The 16,784-nt window shown below is 45.9% G+C and overlaps 1 protein-coding gene across 1 annotated transcript in view; it reads left to right on the top strand.

The window, feature by feature from the left end:
* Window positions 1-16,784, top strand: part of TG (thyroglobulin) — a 252,528-nt gene that overhangs the window by 133,222 nt on the left and 102,522 nt on the right. The window contains exons 40-42 of the mRNA XM_055126733.1: window positions 1,377-1,470; window positions 4,400-4,559; window positions 12,492-12,691. Coding sequence (XP_054982708.1) covers window positions 1,377-1,470; window positions 4,400-4,559; window positions 12,492-12,691 — 454 coding nt within the window. The remainder of the gene's footprint in view (window positions 1-1,376; window positions 1,471-4,399; window positions 4,560-12,491; window positions 12,692-16,784) is intronic.

Here is a 16,784-nt window from a genome sequence, read left to right as displayed (position 1 = left end):
ATAGCCAGAATCTGGAAAAAACCCGAATGCCCCAGAACGGATGACTGGTTGAGGAAACTTTGGTACATCTATACAATGGAATACTATGCAGCTGTTAGAAAAAAGGAGGTCAAGAATTTTGTAGTCAAGTGGATGGGCATGAAAAGTTTCATGCTGAGTGAAATGAGTCAGAAAGAGAGAGACAGACATAGAAAGATTGCACTCATCTATGGTATATAGAACAACAGAGTGGGAGACTAACACCCAAGAACTGTAGAAATAAGTACCAGGAGGTTGACTCCATGGCTTCGAGGCTGGCCTCACGTTCCAGGGAAAGGTCAACTCAGAGAAGCGATCACCAACTACATTGTAGTCGAAGGCCATGTGGGGGAAGGGAGTTGCGGGCTGAATGAGGGCTAGAGACTGAGCACAGCGGCCACTCAACACCTTTATTGCAAACCACAACAGCTAATTAGAGAGAGAAAACAGAAGGGAATGCCTTGCCACAGTGGCAGGGTGGGGTGGGGGGGAGATGGGATTGGGGAGGGTGGGAGGGACACTGGGTTTACGGGTGGTGGAGAATGGGCACTGGTGAAGGGATGGGTTCCAAACTTTGTATGAGGGAAGTATAAGCACAAAAGTGTATAAATCTGTAACTGTACCCTCACGGTGATTCTCTAATTAAAAATAAATAAATTTAAATAAAAATAAATAAATAAATAAATAAATAAAAACTTACTCTGGGACAGAGGTGTAGGAATAGAGAAAGCTATGGGAAATTCTGCACAGGCAACCAGAGAAACAATCAAGCAGTGATAAGAGCTCCAGCCATGTCAGAGGTGTCCATTGGACAGATTAGGTGGTTGTGGCATATATATTTTGGGTGGATGGGACTTGGAGAAATGGAGCTGATCAGAGAAAGGAGCTAGTGTGGCTTGGCTGAGTAGGGCCCTAACCTTCCAGGACAAACACCATCCTGGTACCTGCAAGCATGCCCCAGACATAATCTCAGCTTGGAGGATGTAGATGCTCTAATGGAACATGCAGGTTCTGTATTGGTGACCAAAGTGACTCGGGCATCGTGCCCTCCAACAGATCTGTACATCGAGAGCCAGCAAGGACCAAGCTCCCAAATGGCAACTTGCTGTTTTGTACTTAATATAAGCAGTCCGCTGTCTGGATCTTTGCCTGGGAGATTGACAGGTTCCCCCGGTTCCTGTCTCTTGCTTGCTACTCACAACACCCAGTTTCTGAAGCTGTCCCATAGCAGCAGGGGGTGGGGACACCCGGGAAAGGGCAGCAGGCTGTGGCAGTGTGGTGGGCTGGGGCAGACAATGCTGTGGGTCCCCTGGAGGCTGGGGTGCTTTCTCCCAGGAGTCACACATCCACCTCTGCAGGGCCAGCTGCTTGCAGCCAGGTGCCAGCTTGCCCACGTCTCCTGGAGTCAGCGAAGACTGCTTGTATCTCAACGTGTTTGTCCCTCAGAATGTGGTGAGTCCTGGAGCCCTTGCTAGGGGGCAGGGGGCGGGAGGCGGGGGACTGCCCTGCTACACAATCCCCATCCTCACAGCTTCCAGCATCCAGATTCCTTTACACCACAGATGCCTTGGCTACAGTCCCCAGCCCTTTCCTTAGTTCTTGCCTTCCAGAAGGTCTGCAGAGTCAAAGGCAACCAGAGGGTCTCCTGGTTCTGCGCTGCTGCATCTGAACTTCCCACCAGCCTGTCCTCAACCTTCCTGTTCTTCAAGATGGGTTCAGGAGAGAAGTCCAGTCCAGGCAGAATTGTTCTAGGCAGTTCACAGTGATGAACAGAACAAAGTCAGGGATACTTACTTTTCAGTGGGAGGGACAGAAGAAAACAGAAGACAGAGAAACTGGACAGCAACGACATGGCCGAGGGAGGAAAGGGTAGCTGGAAAGGCAACACAGAGAGACAGGAGGACTGAGGACCATCCAAAGCACTGCACGCTGCCAGCTTGAGGCCTGAGCTGGATCCTGGCACCACACAAAGCTCGGCAGCACTTCCACTGGCAACTCTGGTTTCCCCTAAGCACCATCAGGTTTGCACCATTAAGCCAAGTGTTGCCAAGACCTTGGAGTCCTCAGCACTGCCTAAGAGGCCCTTATAGAAAATAGCACTGTAGCACTGTAGCAGTGCCGTCCCATTGTTCATCGATTTGCTCAAGCGGGCACCAGTAACATCTCCATTGTGAGATTTGTTGTTACTGTTTTGGGCATATCGAATACGCATCAGGTAGCTTGCCAGACTCTGTGATGCAGGTGGGATACTCTCGGTAACTTGCCAGGCTCTCAGAGAGGGGTGGAGGAATCGAACCCGGGTTGGTCGCATGCAACGCAAACGCCCTACCCGCTGTGCTATCACTCAGTCCTTATAGAAAATGAAGATGAAAAAGTCATAGAAGGGGTTGGTGGTAGCTGCTGGTGCCCCTGCCATTGCTCAGGGATTGGGGGGCAGAGTGTGAGGCCTACAGGAAGGGGAGATGGGAGGAAAACAGTCTGGGGAAGGGGAAGCCTGGGTGCAGCGAATCTGCGGAGGAGGGGAACGACGGTTCACTCTCCTTGGAAGAGGCGTGGAGCTGGCGGCAGCTGCACTTCTTGGCTTTCTGTGTGGTCTCTGGTTTGCAGCAGCTCCGGAGCCTGGGGCAGTGTTCCCAGCTCTGTGTCTGTCTGAGTCATGGCTACGGTCCTGATGTTAAGCACTTGGACTTCCTGTGTGTGGGGGAAGGTCTGGGTGCAGGAGACAAAGAGCAGCTGAGGAGCTTTAGGAGAAGTCTCTGGCGGCCAATCCCAAGGTATATCTAGATGGCTGCACCCCTGCTTCTTGGACCCCCAAACTGCCAGCAGCGAGAGCCATCGGCAGTTGGGAGGCAATGATTGCAGTTAACTGATCTGAGTGAGCTTCCTCAGGCAGGTGACCATGGGCCTCTAAGAAGGCTTCCGTTGGTTGCATTATCAGAGGTGGAGAACTTACATGGAAGGAGATGATAAGAGATGATAAGAGTTGTGTTCTATACAATGCTGGTCATCTCTTACTTGTGATACTGAATGCTATTTCTCCTCATACCAGCCTGCCAGTGACCACGGCCTTACTGACCTGGAGAAGGTAACTCAGGATTCCTGATCCTCATTACCTCACTGGCAGCAGGGAGAGAAATAGGATCTGTCTCAGAAAGTTCTTTTAAGAACTTTCTTTTCATAGAGCCATATTATCAGGGGGTTGTAGCACCATTGAGCCACAGACCTGGTTGACGAAGAATCGCCAAGATATTGAGCACCCCTGGGAGGCCCCCAAATCAGCCAGCCAGACAGAGAGGTAGCTGAGTAGAACCAGGCAATGTTTGGTTTCAATGTGGCCAAACCTGAAGGACTCTCTGGCCAGCAAAGATTTGGAGTGTCACTCTGTGGCTCCCAGGGGTACACTCAGGCGTGCCCACTGCAGTAGGCATGCCTGAGAGTACCTGAGTATACCTGAGCATGCACGTTGGCCACGACTTGCCATGGAGCCACCTAACTTCATGATTTTAGACCTTCTGTCTCCATCCCTGGGGCTGGAGCGATAGCACAGCGGATAGAGCATTTGCCTTGCACGTGGCCAACCTGGGTTCGATTCCTCTATCCCTCTCAGAGAGCCCGGCAAGCTACAGAGATATCCTGCCCTCATGGCAGAGCCTGGAAAGCTACCTGTAGTGTATTCGATATGCCCAAAACAGTAAGAACAAGTCTCACAATGATGATGTTACTTGAGCAAATCTATGAACAACGGGACGACACTGCTACAGTGCTACAGTGCTATTTTCTATAAGGGTCTCCCAGGCAAGGCTGAGGACCCCAAGGTCTTGGCAACACTTGGTTTAACGGTGCAAACCTGATGGTGTTTAGGGGAAACACAGATTTGCTTGAGCAAATCAATGAAAAGCAGGAAGACAGTGCTATAGTGCTACAGTCGCCAATCCTGAATCAGAGTCGCTCCCTCTGCTGGGGCTCTGGACCAAAGTCCCACAGACCAGTAAGCTTCAAGGCCTAGGACCCGTCTCCCTGTGATTGTAGCAGCTCCGTATTTGTCCTGAGGTGTATCTGTGGGCATCTCCTTCCCTCCACTCAAAGAGCATGGGACTCTGCCCATTTCCTGTTCCTGGGAGGACAGCAGGAAGATGGGATGAGGACCACTGGTTCGCCTCCCTCTTTACAGGAGTTGTCTCCACATGTAGGCTCTTCCTGAAACAGGGGAGGCCTTTGATATGGGGCGCCCCTGTGGGTGCACAACTCAGGACTCATAGAACTGAGTTGACAGGAGAGGTCAGGCGTGGGCCTGCCGCCCGGCAGTGCTGGGAAAGGTGCCCCCTCAGTGCTGGTGGGTAGGCAGGGACTGCTCTAGCACCAGCTTTCTCCAACTCCACAGGCCCCCAATGCGTCCGTGCTGGTGTTCTTCCACAACACCGTGGAGGGCAGTGTGCGCGGAGGCCGGCCGGTGCTGGATGGCTCCTACCTGGCTGCTGTGGGGCACCTCATCGTGGTCACGGCCAGCTACCGTGTGGGCGTCTTCGGCTTCTTGAGTTTTGGTGAGTGGCAGGAGGGTGGAGCCTCGCTCTTTCTTCCCCAAATGTTGGCCCCTGGTGCCCCCACAACCTCGCTGAGTACTTGATGTCGGAGCCCCTGCAGTGAGGAGGCTGCCGCTCCTAGACCAGAGGATTAGTTGTCCTTGGTTGAACTTACTATGTGCGTGAAGCTGTTTCAAGGACTTGAAGTCTTTGTTTTTCTTAATTTTTAGAAATTTAATTGTATTTAATCAACTGTGAACTACAAAGCTACAAAGATATTTATGATTAAGTTTCCGGTGTATATTTTTCCAATATTTTTCCAATACCAATCCTTTCACCAGTGCCCTCAACCAATGTTCCCGGTTTCCTTCCCTCCCCTCCCCCCACCAAGCCTGCCTCTATGTAGGCACTTTTGGCCTCTCCTGCTGTTCTGGCGTTACCTTCACCTCAGGACTTAACAGGAGCTCACAGAGCTGAGTTGACAGGAGAGGCCAGTTAGGATTGTTCTCTGGCAGCGCTGAGAATAGTGTCCCCTCAGTGCTGGTTGGATGAGACTGACCCCACTCCTGCCTCAGTGGAGAACTTTCTACTGAACACCAGTTCTGCTCTTATTTCTGTTGTCACTGGGCATTGGATATTTCACAATGGTTATTTATATCTCACACATGAGAAATATCATTCTGAGTCTATTCCTCTCCCTCTGGCTGGTTTCACTCAGGATGATACCCTCCAGATCCATCCATGTTGCAGCAAATTGAATGACTTTATCTTTTTCTTATGGCTGCATAGTATTCCATTGTGTATATGTACCATAGTATTTTTAATCCATTTACCTGTTCATGGAAATTTGAGTTGTTTCCATAGAGAACATGGTTCCTTTAATCTTTCAATGTGTCAGTGTGAGCTTGAATGTGTGTATTTGTGTGCTGATGGGTGTGTATATGTGTTTGTGTGCATGTACATGTTTGTGTATCTATGTGCATGTCTGTGAATGATATTATGTATGGGCCTAGGAGGTCAGATGCTTGCTGAAGTTACAAGGTTGGGAAAGAGAAGTCAGGCTTCCATCTCACTAGTGGACTTTGCCTGGAGAACCCAAATTCTAGCCCTTGGGTCCACAAGGAAACCATCTGAATGACTCCAGGGCAATAGCAGTGACATATTCTACATTTCCTTTCATTTCAGACTCTTTCACAACCACCAGTCTGACCCCTGTCTTGTCAGAGGCTCATTTATTACATGGGCTATGCGCATCCCAAGCCCTCAATACTAGGGAAGACCTGAGGTTTGGATCCATCCAAACATCTTCCGGTCCACGTCTCCTTCTCTAACACTATACCAGTGACTTCCTTTTTCCATGACTCAGTTTTGACTCAGTTTTGACCTCTATAAAATGGGAATACTCTGTCCACCTCCAGAGTTACCATGAGGTTCAAATGAAGCATCATAGGTGGTAGAGTTTCAGGGTCTGGAAGGGTATAACATGTTCCTGTGGCCAGATTCTGAGCTCTATCTCTGTTCTACAAGGAGCTTGCCTGAGACCTGCCATGTCTGAGTTGCTGAGAATGGTTGAGCACGGGCCTGGGTCTGGGAAGGAGGGTGGCAGGGATGATACACTGACTAGAATGTGGCAGAATAGCTTAGGCATCTGTTAGGAAGAGAGATTCAGAAGAGCATGGCCATGAATTCGGTGTGGAATGTTCAGTGAGAGACCTTGAACTCCAGGGAGAATATCCCAGGCCTTGGCAACGAGTGGGGAATAGGCAACAGTAGAAAACTGGGATGGAGCAGATACCCTCTTGAGGAATGTGGATTTTAGATTTTTTCCCTCAGAGAGCTGGGTCAGTGACTGAGCCCTGGACACTCAGCCTGGATTTTCTGACACATGGCTGTTGGTCATTTGTCAACTTGGCAGCTCTCTTTCTCCACAGAGGTGGAGGGTGGGAGCAGAATGCAGAGTGCATTCTTGTCTCAGCCTGGTCAGACAAAGCTCTTCACAGAATGGCTGAGGTTTTGGCTGAGAGCATTTCCTGACCAAGGAGAGAGACTTTCCGTATGTCATCTGTCCCCGAGGAGGCAGGATTCTGAGCTCATGGGTTCTGCTCTTATTGAGAACCCATATGCTCTGGGAACGCAGGCTTTTACCTGGGGGAGACCAAGGAAATTTCCACAACACTCCACAACACTCAAGCCTCTTTCACTCCAGCTCGAGAGGCATACTACTCATTGGGCTGAAAGCAAAATTTTCAGCCACAGAGAAGGCAAGTTAGCTGTAGGTCCTGTCTTTACGCAATGCTGTACTGAATCCCTCCTTGCATCTCATGGCAGCCAAGTGAGGGCAACATGGTACAGCCATTTGGTGAGAAACCACAGATTCACAGAAGTCAGAAGATTACGAAGCCTTTACTCACCTAGCCTGAGTGCAGACAAAGCATTATACCCAGAACATTTTCATCGTAGTTTGCTCTCTCCTCAGTTCACAGATACCTTTTTGATTTCTTACACTTCTTTGAATGACCAGGGTTGGCTTTTACTATGCATCGCTCATAGACTTACTCTTTGCTTGAGCTGCTAGCATTTCCTCTTAGCACTTCTCACCATGCAGGCCTTTCAGTGACCTTACCTGGAACCTCCCTGTATTGGGTCACATTGTGGAGACACCAATTTATTGAGAGAGAAAGAGACAGCAGCAAGACAAATGCAGACTTGCTCATTCTTCAGCTGTCTGTCATATGCCTGGTAGAGCATGTTATGCCAGAGCACAGAGCATGTAGACTCAATGAACATCTCAAGGGAGGAGAGAGGAACCAGTGTGAGATTCTGCTTAGACTTTTTCCACTGTGACCCAAGAAATTTTTACTCAGTATGCAATTATGCAAACTTTTAGCCTTTCATCCAAGATATTTTTATTCATCTCTGAGGTGCATATAAAACAAGTATGCAAATCAAACGTTTCTTCAAAATGAATCATAAAAAATTAATTTTTAAAGTGACCCCCACATTCACTTACACGCACCTACATAAAGGTGCATTGGTGTTACACATATAGGTGCATGTAACACACAACTCACAGTTTAAGAAATTGGGTGCTGGGGCTGGAAAGATGGCATAGCAGGTTAATTACTTGTCTTGTGCGTGGTTGATGTGGATTCAATCACGAGCACCACATATTGTCCCCTGAGCCCCTCCAGGAGTAATTTCTGAGCATAAGATCAGGATTAAGCCCTGAGCATTTCCATGTGTGGCCCCAAAACAACAACAAAAAAGAGGCTAAGTACTAGACCCCGGAAAAAATTAGCAACATAGCACACTATCCCCTATCCCTTAAATAATAGCCAATAGATTTTAGTTATTTAATTTTATTTTGATTTGGGGACCACACCTGGCAGTATTCAGAGCTTACTTTTGGTTCTGCTTTTAGGGATCACTCCTGGAGGTACTTCAGGAACCATGTGGAGTGTTGGAAATTAAACTCTGGTCCACCCAGTGCAAGGCAAACACTTTACTTATGACGCTTTCTTTCCAGCCTCTAGATTTTATTTCTTTATAGCATTTTTTCTTTGTTTATGTTTTGTTGCTACTGGTCTTGTTTACAGTGCTAGAGGTGCTAGAGCTCAAACATGGGGACTCCTATGAAGACCAGGTTTCTACCACTGACCTACATTCCCTCCTCTCTTCGTAGAAGCATTTTACATGCAGAATAATTGCATAGAAATGAAAAAGACCTCCCATAGGGTTTTACTCATGTACAAGAGAAATTAAATTTACTAACAAATTTAACAACTTAAGCATTGATAATATTGATTGTAAGAATTCCACCTGTAACTGGATCCAGGCAGTTCATACCTTTATTTTAAAATTATATATATATACATATATATATGTATATATATATATATATATATATATATATATATATTGGCTCACACCCGGTGATGCACAGGGGTTACTCCTGGCTCATGCACTCCACAGTTACTCCTGGCAGTGCTCAGGGGACCTTATGGAAAGCTGGGAATGGAACCTGGGTTGGCCACATGCAAGGCAAACACCCTACCCTCTGTGTTAAGGCTTCAGCTCCTCATACCTTTATTTTTTTAAATCACTATGAGATACACAGTTACAAAGTTGTTCTTGATTGGCTTCAGTCACACTATATTTCAACACCCATCCCTTCACCAGCTTACATTTACCACCACCAATGTCACCAATTTTCCTCCTGCCAGCCCCCACTGCCACCCCATCTTGCCTCAATGGCAGCTACATTTTTTTTATCTCTCTCTGTTTCTGCCTCTCTCCCTTTCTCCCCCTCCTTTTTGGCATTATGTTGTGCAATGCAGGTACTAAAAGGCCATCATGTTTGTTCCTTTACCTTGATCTGAATTAAAATATACATTTTACATTATTTAACTGGTTGTTTGGATCAGGACTGGGCCTCCTCCACCAAGATCCCCCATTTTCCGGTAGCTAGGCAGTAATAACCACAAACTGCCCCTGACACTGTGTAATCCCATCAATGGTCAAGATCCAAATACTATAAAACAAAGCTCCTCTAGTTCTCCCTCCCAGAGAACCTGATAAGGTACCGAGAGTATCCTGACAGCACAGCAAAGCCTGGCAAGCTCCCTGTGGCATATTCGATATGCCAAAGCTAGTAACAATGATGGGTCTCATTCCCCTGACCCTAAAAGAACCTTCAGTGCAGCACCATTGGGAAGGACAAGTAAAGATAGGCTGCTAAAATCTCAGGGCTACGATGAATGGAGATATTACTGGGCACACTCGAGCAAATCAATGAACAACGGGGTGATATAGTGATACAGTAATACCTAGTTTGAGCATGCAACTTTTACCCAGAATGATCATTTCCAACTATTATTGGAACTTAGTATGGGGAGAGCAGCATGGGGTCACTCGGGAGAAAGACGGACACTGGGATCTTTTAAGATATTTCTTCCCCTGACCCTTTGCAGATCAGGGATCTTCCAGAGCCTTGCCCCTACTCTACCTGGGTTGGCACCAAGCTGCCCCTGGATTGTAGCAGCAGTAGTTGACTCACCAGGCAAAATAGCTGCTCTGTGTCTATCGGTCTACTTGATACATAGGCAGTATCCACTATTCTATCCCTGATAGGAAATAGCCCCCAGAGCTCTGAACTCCATGCACGTTGAGAGAGATCATCAAGGATGCAAGAAAGAGGAAAATGGGAGCTTGTACCACTCCCACAGCACAAACATGCAGGGTTTGTGAGAAAAGAAGAGGCAGACTGAACCCAGCAGGACTTCTTAAAGGAGTTGTGATTGCTGAGACAATATTAAGGAAGTGTAACCTGGAGGCAGAAGGAACAGGGAGGTGGTTACAAAAGGCTTTCATGCAGAGTTCATTTCGGTACTTTCAGAAAGACAGTAGTGAAATGCTTCTGTGAACGTAGCAATGCCTCACACGCTAGGGTCTTCACCACATGCTTGTTGAATTGGATTGCATGCTGGAACAAAGTAGTCTGAGGGTGCACTAAGATTTTGGTTCTGACTTGATCTGGCATTTTTTTTTATTGTACTTAAATAACCTCTTTTCTTGATTTTTAGGAAAAAATAAGGAAGGCTCAGTTTTCATAATTCCTTGGAAGGAAAGAGGCAGGCTATACTAGAGCAGCCATTCAGTGAGCTGCCTTCTCAATTTGTCAGCATACAACCCAAGGGCCAGGGCGTCATCTGTCTTGCTCTAAAACCCAGTAGAAGATGAAGCACTTGTCTGAGGAGTAGCCTTTTCAACCACCTCACTGAAAGACATCAGAATATCAGCACAGGCCCTGGTGGTAAGCAGGAAGGGAGAGCCAGGGGCAGTCCCCCTATCCTCACCCCTATTGACACTGAAAACATAGGCCTTGGTGTAACTTCCCAGCCATGCAGGACTGGTTTCTACTCAGCATTGCACAGCTTTCCCTCCCTGTTCAAGACCTTGGAAACATGCATCCTAACACATGTAAAGCACATCAATGCAGAAAAGATTGCACCAGGATGGTTCACCGATAGCTTCACCCATCCCAGAAATGCAATTGAGAAATTCTGTAAGTCTTCCCAGTTGGAATGGTTTCCAGTGTGGCCTCCTCTGAGCTGGGTTCACCTTAACTTGGTCAATGACAGTTTGGGGAATCAGGATGCAAGATTTTTGTTTTGCTGTTTGGAATTAGAGGGTCTTATTTATGCTTTCTTGCTTGATATTGAATCCCATCCATTTCTAATGCTGTTGCTTTCTTTGAACTAATGCACTCTCTGTGCTGCTGGCTTTAGTGAGTGTCAGTCTAGGAGTGAAGACCTGGCGACAAATGCCCATAAGATAAATCTTACTTCCCCTGAGGACCTGTAAACTAATATTATTCAAGGCTTGCTGAAGGCTGGCTGGGCCATAGGAAAAATCTGGAAGGTCAATGTTGGGGATGGAAAAAAAGAAGAGAATGAAGCCAGATAGTCCTGGGAGAGTATGATTTGGTTTGTGTGAGCAGCTCCTAGAAGCCTGAGCAGCTGCACTATGAATACAGAAAGGAAATATCTGGGGAGATGGGTCCAGCACCACAGAAACATTTGCACCAGCACATTTGAGATCCTGCCTGAAGAACAATGCAAGAAACGGGAGAGTTGAGATAGGGTCAAGCAGCACTCTGTGTATGTGTGTGTGTGTGTGTGTGTGTGTGTGTGAGAGAGAGAGAGAGAGAGAGAGAGAGAGAGAGAGAGAGAGAGAGAGAGAGAGAGAGAGAGAGAGAGAGAACTGGAAGTCCTTGTCAGAGGGTCTGCTGGAGAAATGAGGGAATCAGGGGCAGGCAGAGTTCTCTGGGTCGCTGGTCGTCTGTTCCCCAGATCAGCAGTGTGGTATAGGTTTGAAGTTGTGGACTATTCTGGAGTCTCTGAACAGAGTCAGAGACAGAAACATGTCTCAGCTCTGGCTGGAGCAGGCTGAAGCTGTGGGGTGGTCAGTAGATAGGATGGAAAGGCAGGGCTGTGAATTCAGAGAGGGCGGGTGACCATGGGCCAGGGGTGACTCCACACAACACAAGCCAAACATGTTTGTGTGTGTGAAGCATTTTGTACAAAAATAAAAATGTCAAACTTCTCATAAGTATCTACTAAGTTCTGTGAAGAAAAGGGATAAAAAGATCAACTTAGTAGTGGGCAAGTGCTATAGTATGGCTAGCAGGAGGCTTGTCTTGCTCACAGCCAACCCTGGTTGTATCTCCGATACTTTATATGGTCTCAGGTCCCCGTCAAGAGTGATTCCTGAGTGCAGAGCCAGGAGTAAACACTGAGCATAACTGGGTGTGCTGACACGCACCCCCCCAAAAAAAAAGAAAACAAAGATCCACTCAGCTAAATGCTTATTTGGACTTCCTTTTAGTTTTGTGGCACTGGGAGTCAAATCCAGGGCCTTACCCACCCAAGGCCCATATTGTACCCTGAAATACATCCCCAGCCCTAGATAAATGCTGTTGAAGGTTCCACAAGATGAGATGGTGGGAGGAGAATGGATCCAGAGTCTCAGGCTGGCCCTGCTTGTACTGGAGTAAAGACATGGAGATCCACCCATAGTGGAGTGAAGGTGTGAGGTAGGAAGTCCATTTCCTGCTGCCCTTGTGCCAGGTGGTCTGTACACTCATGCACTGCATCTAACCTGGGAGAATGTTCTATCAATTGCTTTGGTCCATGACAGGGTAACTAAAGGACCCAGAGAGATGCAGTGACAAGTCCAGAGTATTCTGTCTGGCCAAGACTGGAGTTAGAAGCTGTGTCTGAGTGGGTCCAGTCCCAGGCTCTGACCTATGTCCCACACTGGATTGGAAAGTACCAGCCCTGATCTGTGGAAACAGGATTCCCAGTTTCCAGAACAACTCTGCACTTTTTCAGCTCTAGGATGCTTAAATTTCACATTGCAACAGGGTTAAAAGGATTTTTCCTCTTTCTGAAGGGTCCGGTGAGGTGAGTGGCAACTGGGGTCTCCTGGACCAAGTGGCTGCTCTCACTTGGGTGAAGTCCCACATCAGTGTGTTTGGTGGGGACCCCCAACGCGTGTCCCTGGCGGCAGACCGTGGAGGAGCCGATGTGGCAAGTATCCACCTTCTCACAAGAGCTGCTGACTCCAGACTCTTCCGGAGAGCAGTGCTAATGGTGAGCCCCACTATTTTGTTGCGAGTCCCACTTTAGTGATTGCTGAAGAAGCTGCTGGACAAGGTGGTTCTCCTTGCCTCTTGAAGACATCCAGCTTCTGTTCCTGTGTTTTCACATCTCCTTTGTCCTAAGTGTGTATCCTGTCTCCGCTATTTCCTTTGTGCCTAAGTTCCTAGTAATACTAAATGACTATAAAGCATTTCTCTTTCCTGGAAGTGAAACCTCAGTAAGACTTTAAGGCCTGGATCTTTGATTGCCTTTCTGTCAACAGAGAAATATAGGAGGAAAGGTAGGATGGAAAGCCCTTTGGTTGGTGAAAAATTAATAAGAGGGAACTCTAGCCAATACGATGCTAATCAATAGCATCACCCAAAGGAGAGAGCTGGGACTGAGAGAACATTCATCAACTACCAGTGTTGCTGCCCTGATCTTGCATGGGTTTGGATTTGCAATTAGGTTCTTGTTAGCTGTCTGGTTTCTTCAATGGTCTACACTTTGTCTCCCCTGAGGTTCAGCCCTGGTGGCATTGCACTGGAGAACATCATTGTTTGATACATTATTCTCCCTGGTTCCTTCTACCTCATCGTTATTTCTCTTGACCAAAATATGAAGATAAGTAGGGAAACTGGAACTTTCATATGCTATGTGGATGCTAAAGTAATGGCAGATATTTGCATGGCTCAGAAGCTATGTGGGAAGTACATGAGGTCAAATGTTTAGACAATGGCATTGCTGACTGTTGAATGAAAGCAAAGGATAGAACTCATTTGTCATATTTCTACTGGACAATCAAGTACCAGGTAGGTAATGATGATGACGGTGGAGATGATGATTATGATGGTGGTGATGATAAAGATGATGACTGTATGATTGTACTGATGAAAATAATTGTTATGGAAGAAATAACCTCGTTGACCATAGCATAAACACTGATGACTAATATGTCATCCATTAGATTCTAATTTTATTGATTGTGCAATTTTTGTCATTACTATTCTAGTGCTGTAAATGTCTTAAAATAATCCATGTCTAGTTCTGAGGATGCCTTTTAGGATGTGAGGAAACACATGCTTCTAGTAGTTTTATTTTTAATTGAATCACTGCAAGGTTCAGTGTTACAAAGTTGTTCATGGTTGGATTTCAGTTATAGAGTGTTTCAACACCTAGCCCTTCACCAGTGTACATTTACCACCACCAATGTCCCCAGTTTCCTTCATGACACACCCCTTAGCTTGTTTCTATGGCAGGGATGTTCCTTCTCTCTTTCTCTCTCTCCCCTCTTCTTCATCTACTTCTCCTTCCTACCTCCCTCCCCCTCCTTTTGGGTATTATGGTTTGCAATATAGATACTGAGACATTATCCTGTTTGTTCTTTTACCTATTTTCAGCATGCAGTTATTATCCAAAGTGATCATTTCCAACTATCTTTGTCATAGTGGTTCCTTCTCTATCCCAACTGCCTTTGCTCCCAGCACTCGAGGCAAGCTTCCAACTGTGGATTAACCCTCCTGGCCCTTGTTTCTACTATGTTTTGGTATTAGTCCCCTATTATGTTATTTTATATCCCACTGAAGAGTACAATCATTCTATATCTATCAAGAGGGTCTGGGGGAAGCTCAAGAAGTAGCCCCATTACAATGAATAAGGGATGTGGGGGAGCACTTCCTAAGAGAGGTGCTCTCAATGCAGTCAGTCTTAGGCTGCAGAGTTCCGGTGCCAAGAGGAAGTGTGGCTCTTGACTCAGGTCTGCCAGTTCTATGACATAGCTGGAGGTCAGGGTCTTAGTGCACAGTAGCCTGGAGGTTGGGAGTCAGAAGAATACCAGATGGCACCCATGACTTTGGGTTTTATTCTGAGTGCTTGGGATTTACTGAAGAATTTGGGTGGTTTGGTTTGTTTATTTAGAACATTTAGCATTGTTTAGTATATACATGATGTTGCCAATCATTGTCACACATCATTCTAGAATCTTTGCACCATCCCAAACAGAAACCCTTTATTAATTCTCTCTTCTTCAAAGACCCTGGAAAACTCTACTCTACTTTTTGTCTCTGTGAAATGATCTAGTCCATGTACGTCACTATTAGTGAATTCACAAGACCTTTTTTTTTTTATGTCTGAGCTCATTTCAGTTAGCCTTGGTCTTTCATATTGGTTGATATTGTTGTGGCCCATATCAGAATTGCACTTCTTTTTAAGACCTGATAATTCTACCATGAAATAAATTGATTACCTTTATTTTCTCATCTGTGTGTGAATGTCTGGACTGTTTTTATACCCTGGGCTGTTATGTGTAGGGTGCCTATGAACATTGTTGTACTATCAAAGGAATTTCAAGCAAGTAGAATGTTTCTATCCATGGGGCTGGAGTGATAGCATAGCGGGTAGGGCGTTTGCCTTGCAAGCGGCTGACCCGGGTTCAAATCCCAGCATCCCATATGGTCCCCTGAGCACCGCCAGGAGTAATTCCTGAGTGCAGAGCCAGGAGTAACCCCTGTGCATCGCCAGGTGTGACCCAAAAACCAAAAAAAAAAAAAATTAAAAGCTAAATTTGATACTATAAATTAAAAAAAAAAGAATGTTTCTATCCTTTAGCAAGCCTTCTGTTAGAGCTAAGAGGAACATAGATTTAAGAGAAGCAATACTGGAGACCCAGAAAGCATCAAAGGGACCATTAACTAATACAAATTTGGAGAAAATAAAGAACCATGAAGATGAAGGTTATGGCCAGGTAATATAACTCAGTTTTGTCTGGTCTTCCTGAGGTCTGGAATCCTGTTATACAGGCTGAATATGCTGGATTATCATGACTCCATAGCACCAAGAAGCAAAACCACTTCTCTCTGCATCTCTCTACTTCAATCAGGAGTTTTTCAGTCCTCAAAATCCTCCAAGAATCCGTGTCACTTCTGCTTAGCATACTCTCCTATCTTCCTCTTGGTCAGTTCTACTCACCCTTAAGGAAATTCTTCCAGACTTCAGCCTATAACCAGATATTCTTTATGTGAGGCTCCTGCTGCCATTACTTTGTGATACAACTTTGGGCATGTTTTCCTCACCATAAATATTTATCCCTTCTGACACATTTGTCTCTCTTACAAGTCTGTAAGTTTCAGAAAGGGGAGTGGGTGGCTTGTTCTTGAAAGCTGGAATACTACAACAAAGTACATACCCCATGACTAGCATCCAGGCACTGAATGAGCACATGTATAAATGGGGAAATGTGCTCAGGGAACCATGAGTTAATCCCTATCTCCTACTTCTACCACAGTTTTTGGTGATTGTTGTCTGTGTTTTCCTTTCACTGGGACTTCTCTTCATCTGCCCCTCTTTGTAGAGTCATCTTAGTCACAAGAGTTGTGGGCACAGACAATTTTTCCATTCCTGGAAAACAGGGCTTCCTGACTTTAGTTAATTCTCAAGGCATTTCCCAGGGCTGTTCAGAAACCAGACACTCACTGGGACCCAGAAGATACCCAGTGAACCTTCCAGGAGGTCCACAAGGCAAAATTTTCTTTTCTTTTTGAAAATTCTGGAGAGCTTAGGCGTTTGAGGAATTTCAAAAACTAATGTGTTTTAACAAATGGTAGTATATATAAAAATAAACTCTCCATCTGTTTTAGTCATTTAGAGGCAGCTTTGAACAACTGTTCCCAGTGATTTCGGGGTTGCATGTGAAATTATTTGGAATCGAGAGAACTAAAATACTTTAATATATTAGCAGTTCTTAAATGTGTTCTTTACCAACAGATGTTTGGGGAAAGAACGTGAGTCGGTTATATATCCTTGGATAAAATAGTCAGTATCTCTGCAAATCTTGGGACCAGAACTATTGAAATATTAGGCAAGATGGGCTCCTATACTAACCAATAGCTTCTGTTTATTTATTTAGTAGGCTTCAAGGCCCAGAGTAGTTTCACTGTGTTAGCTGATAGATCTCTCACATTAGTTGACATGGGCATCTTTATTTATTTCCAGTACAGAGATAAGAAATTTAAGCTTGGGAGGTCTAGTGTGCTACTTAAGAACACACAGCAACACACACACACACACACACACACACACACACACACACACACACACACACACCAAA

Source organism: Sorex araneus, chromosome 2 (genome assembly GCF_027595985.1).
Source record: "Sorex araneus isolate mSorAra2 chromosome 2, mSorAra2.pri, whole genome shotgun sequence".
NCBI lineage: Eukaryota > Metazoa > Chordata > Mammalia > Eulipotyphla > Soricidae > Sorex > Sorex araneus.
This window is presented reverse-complemented; position numbering and strand designations above follow the sequence as displayed.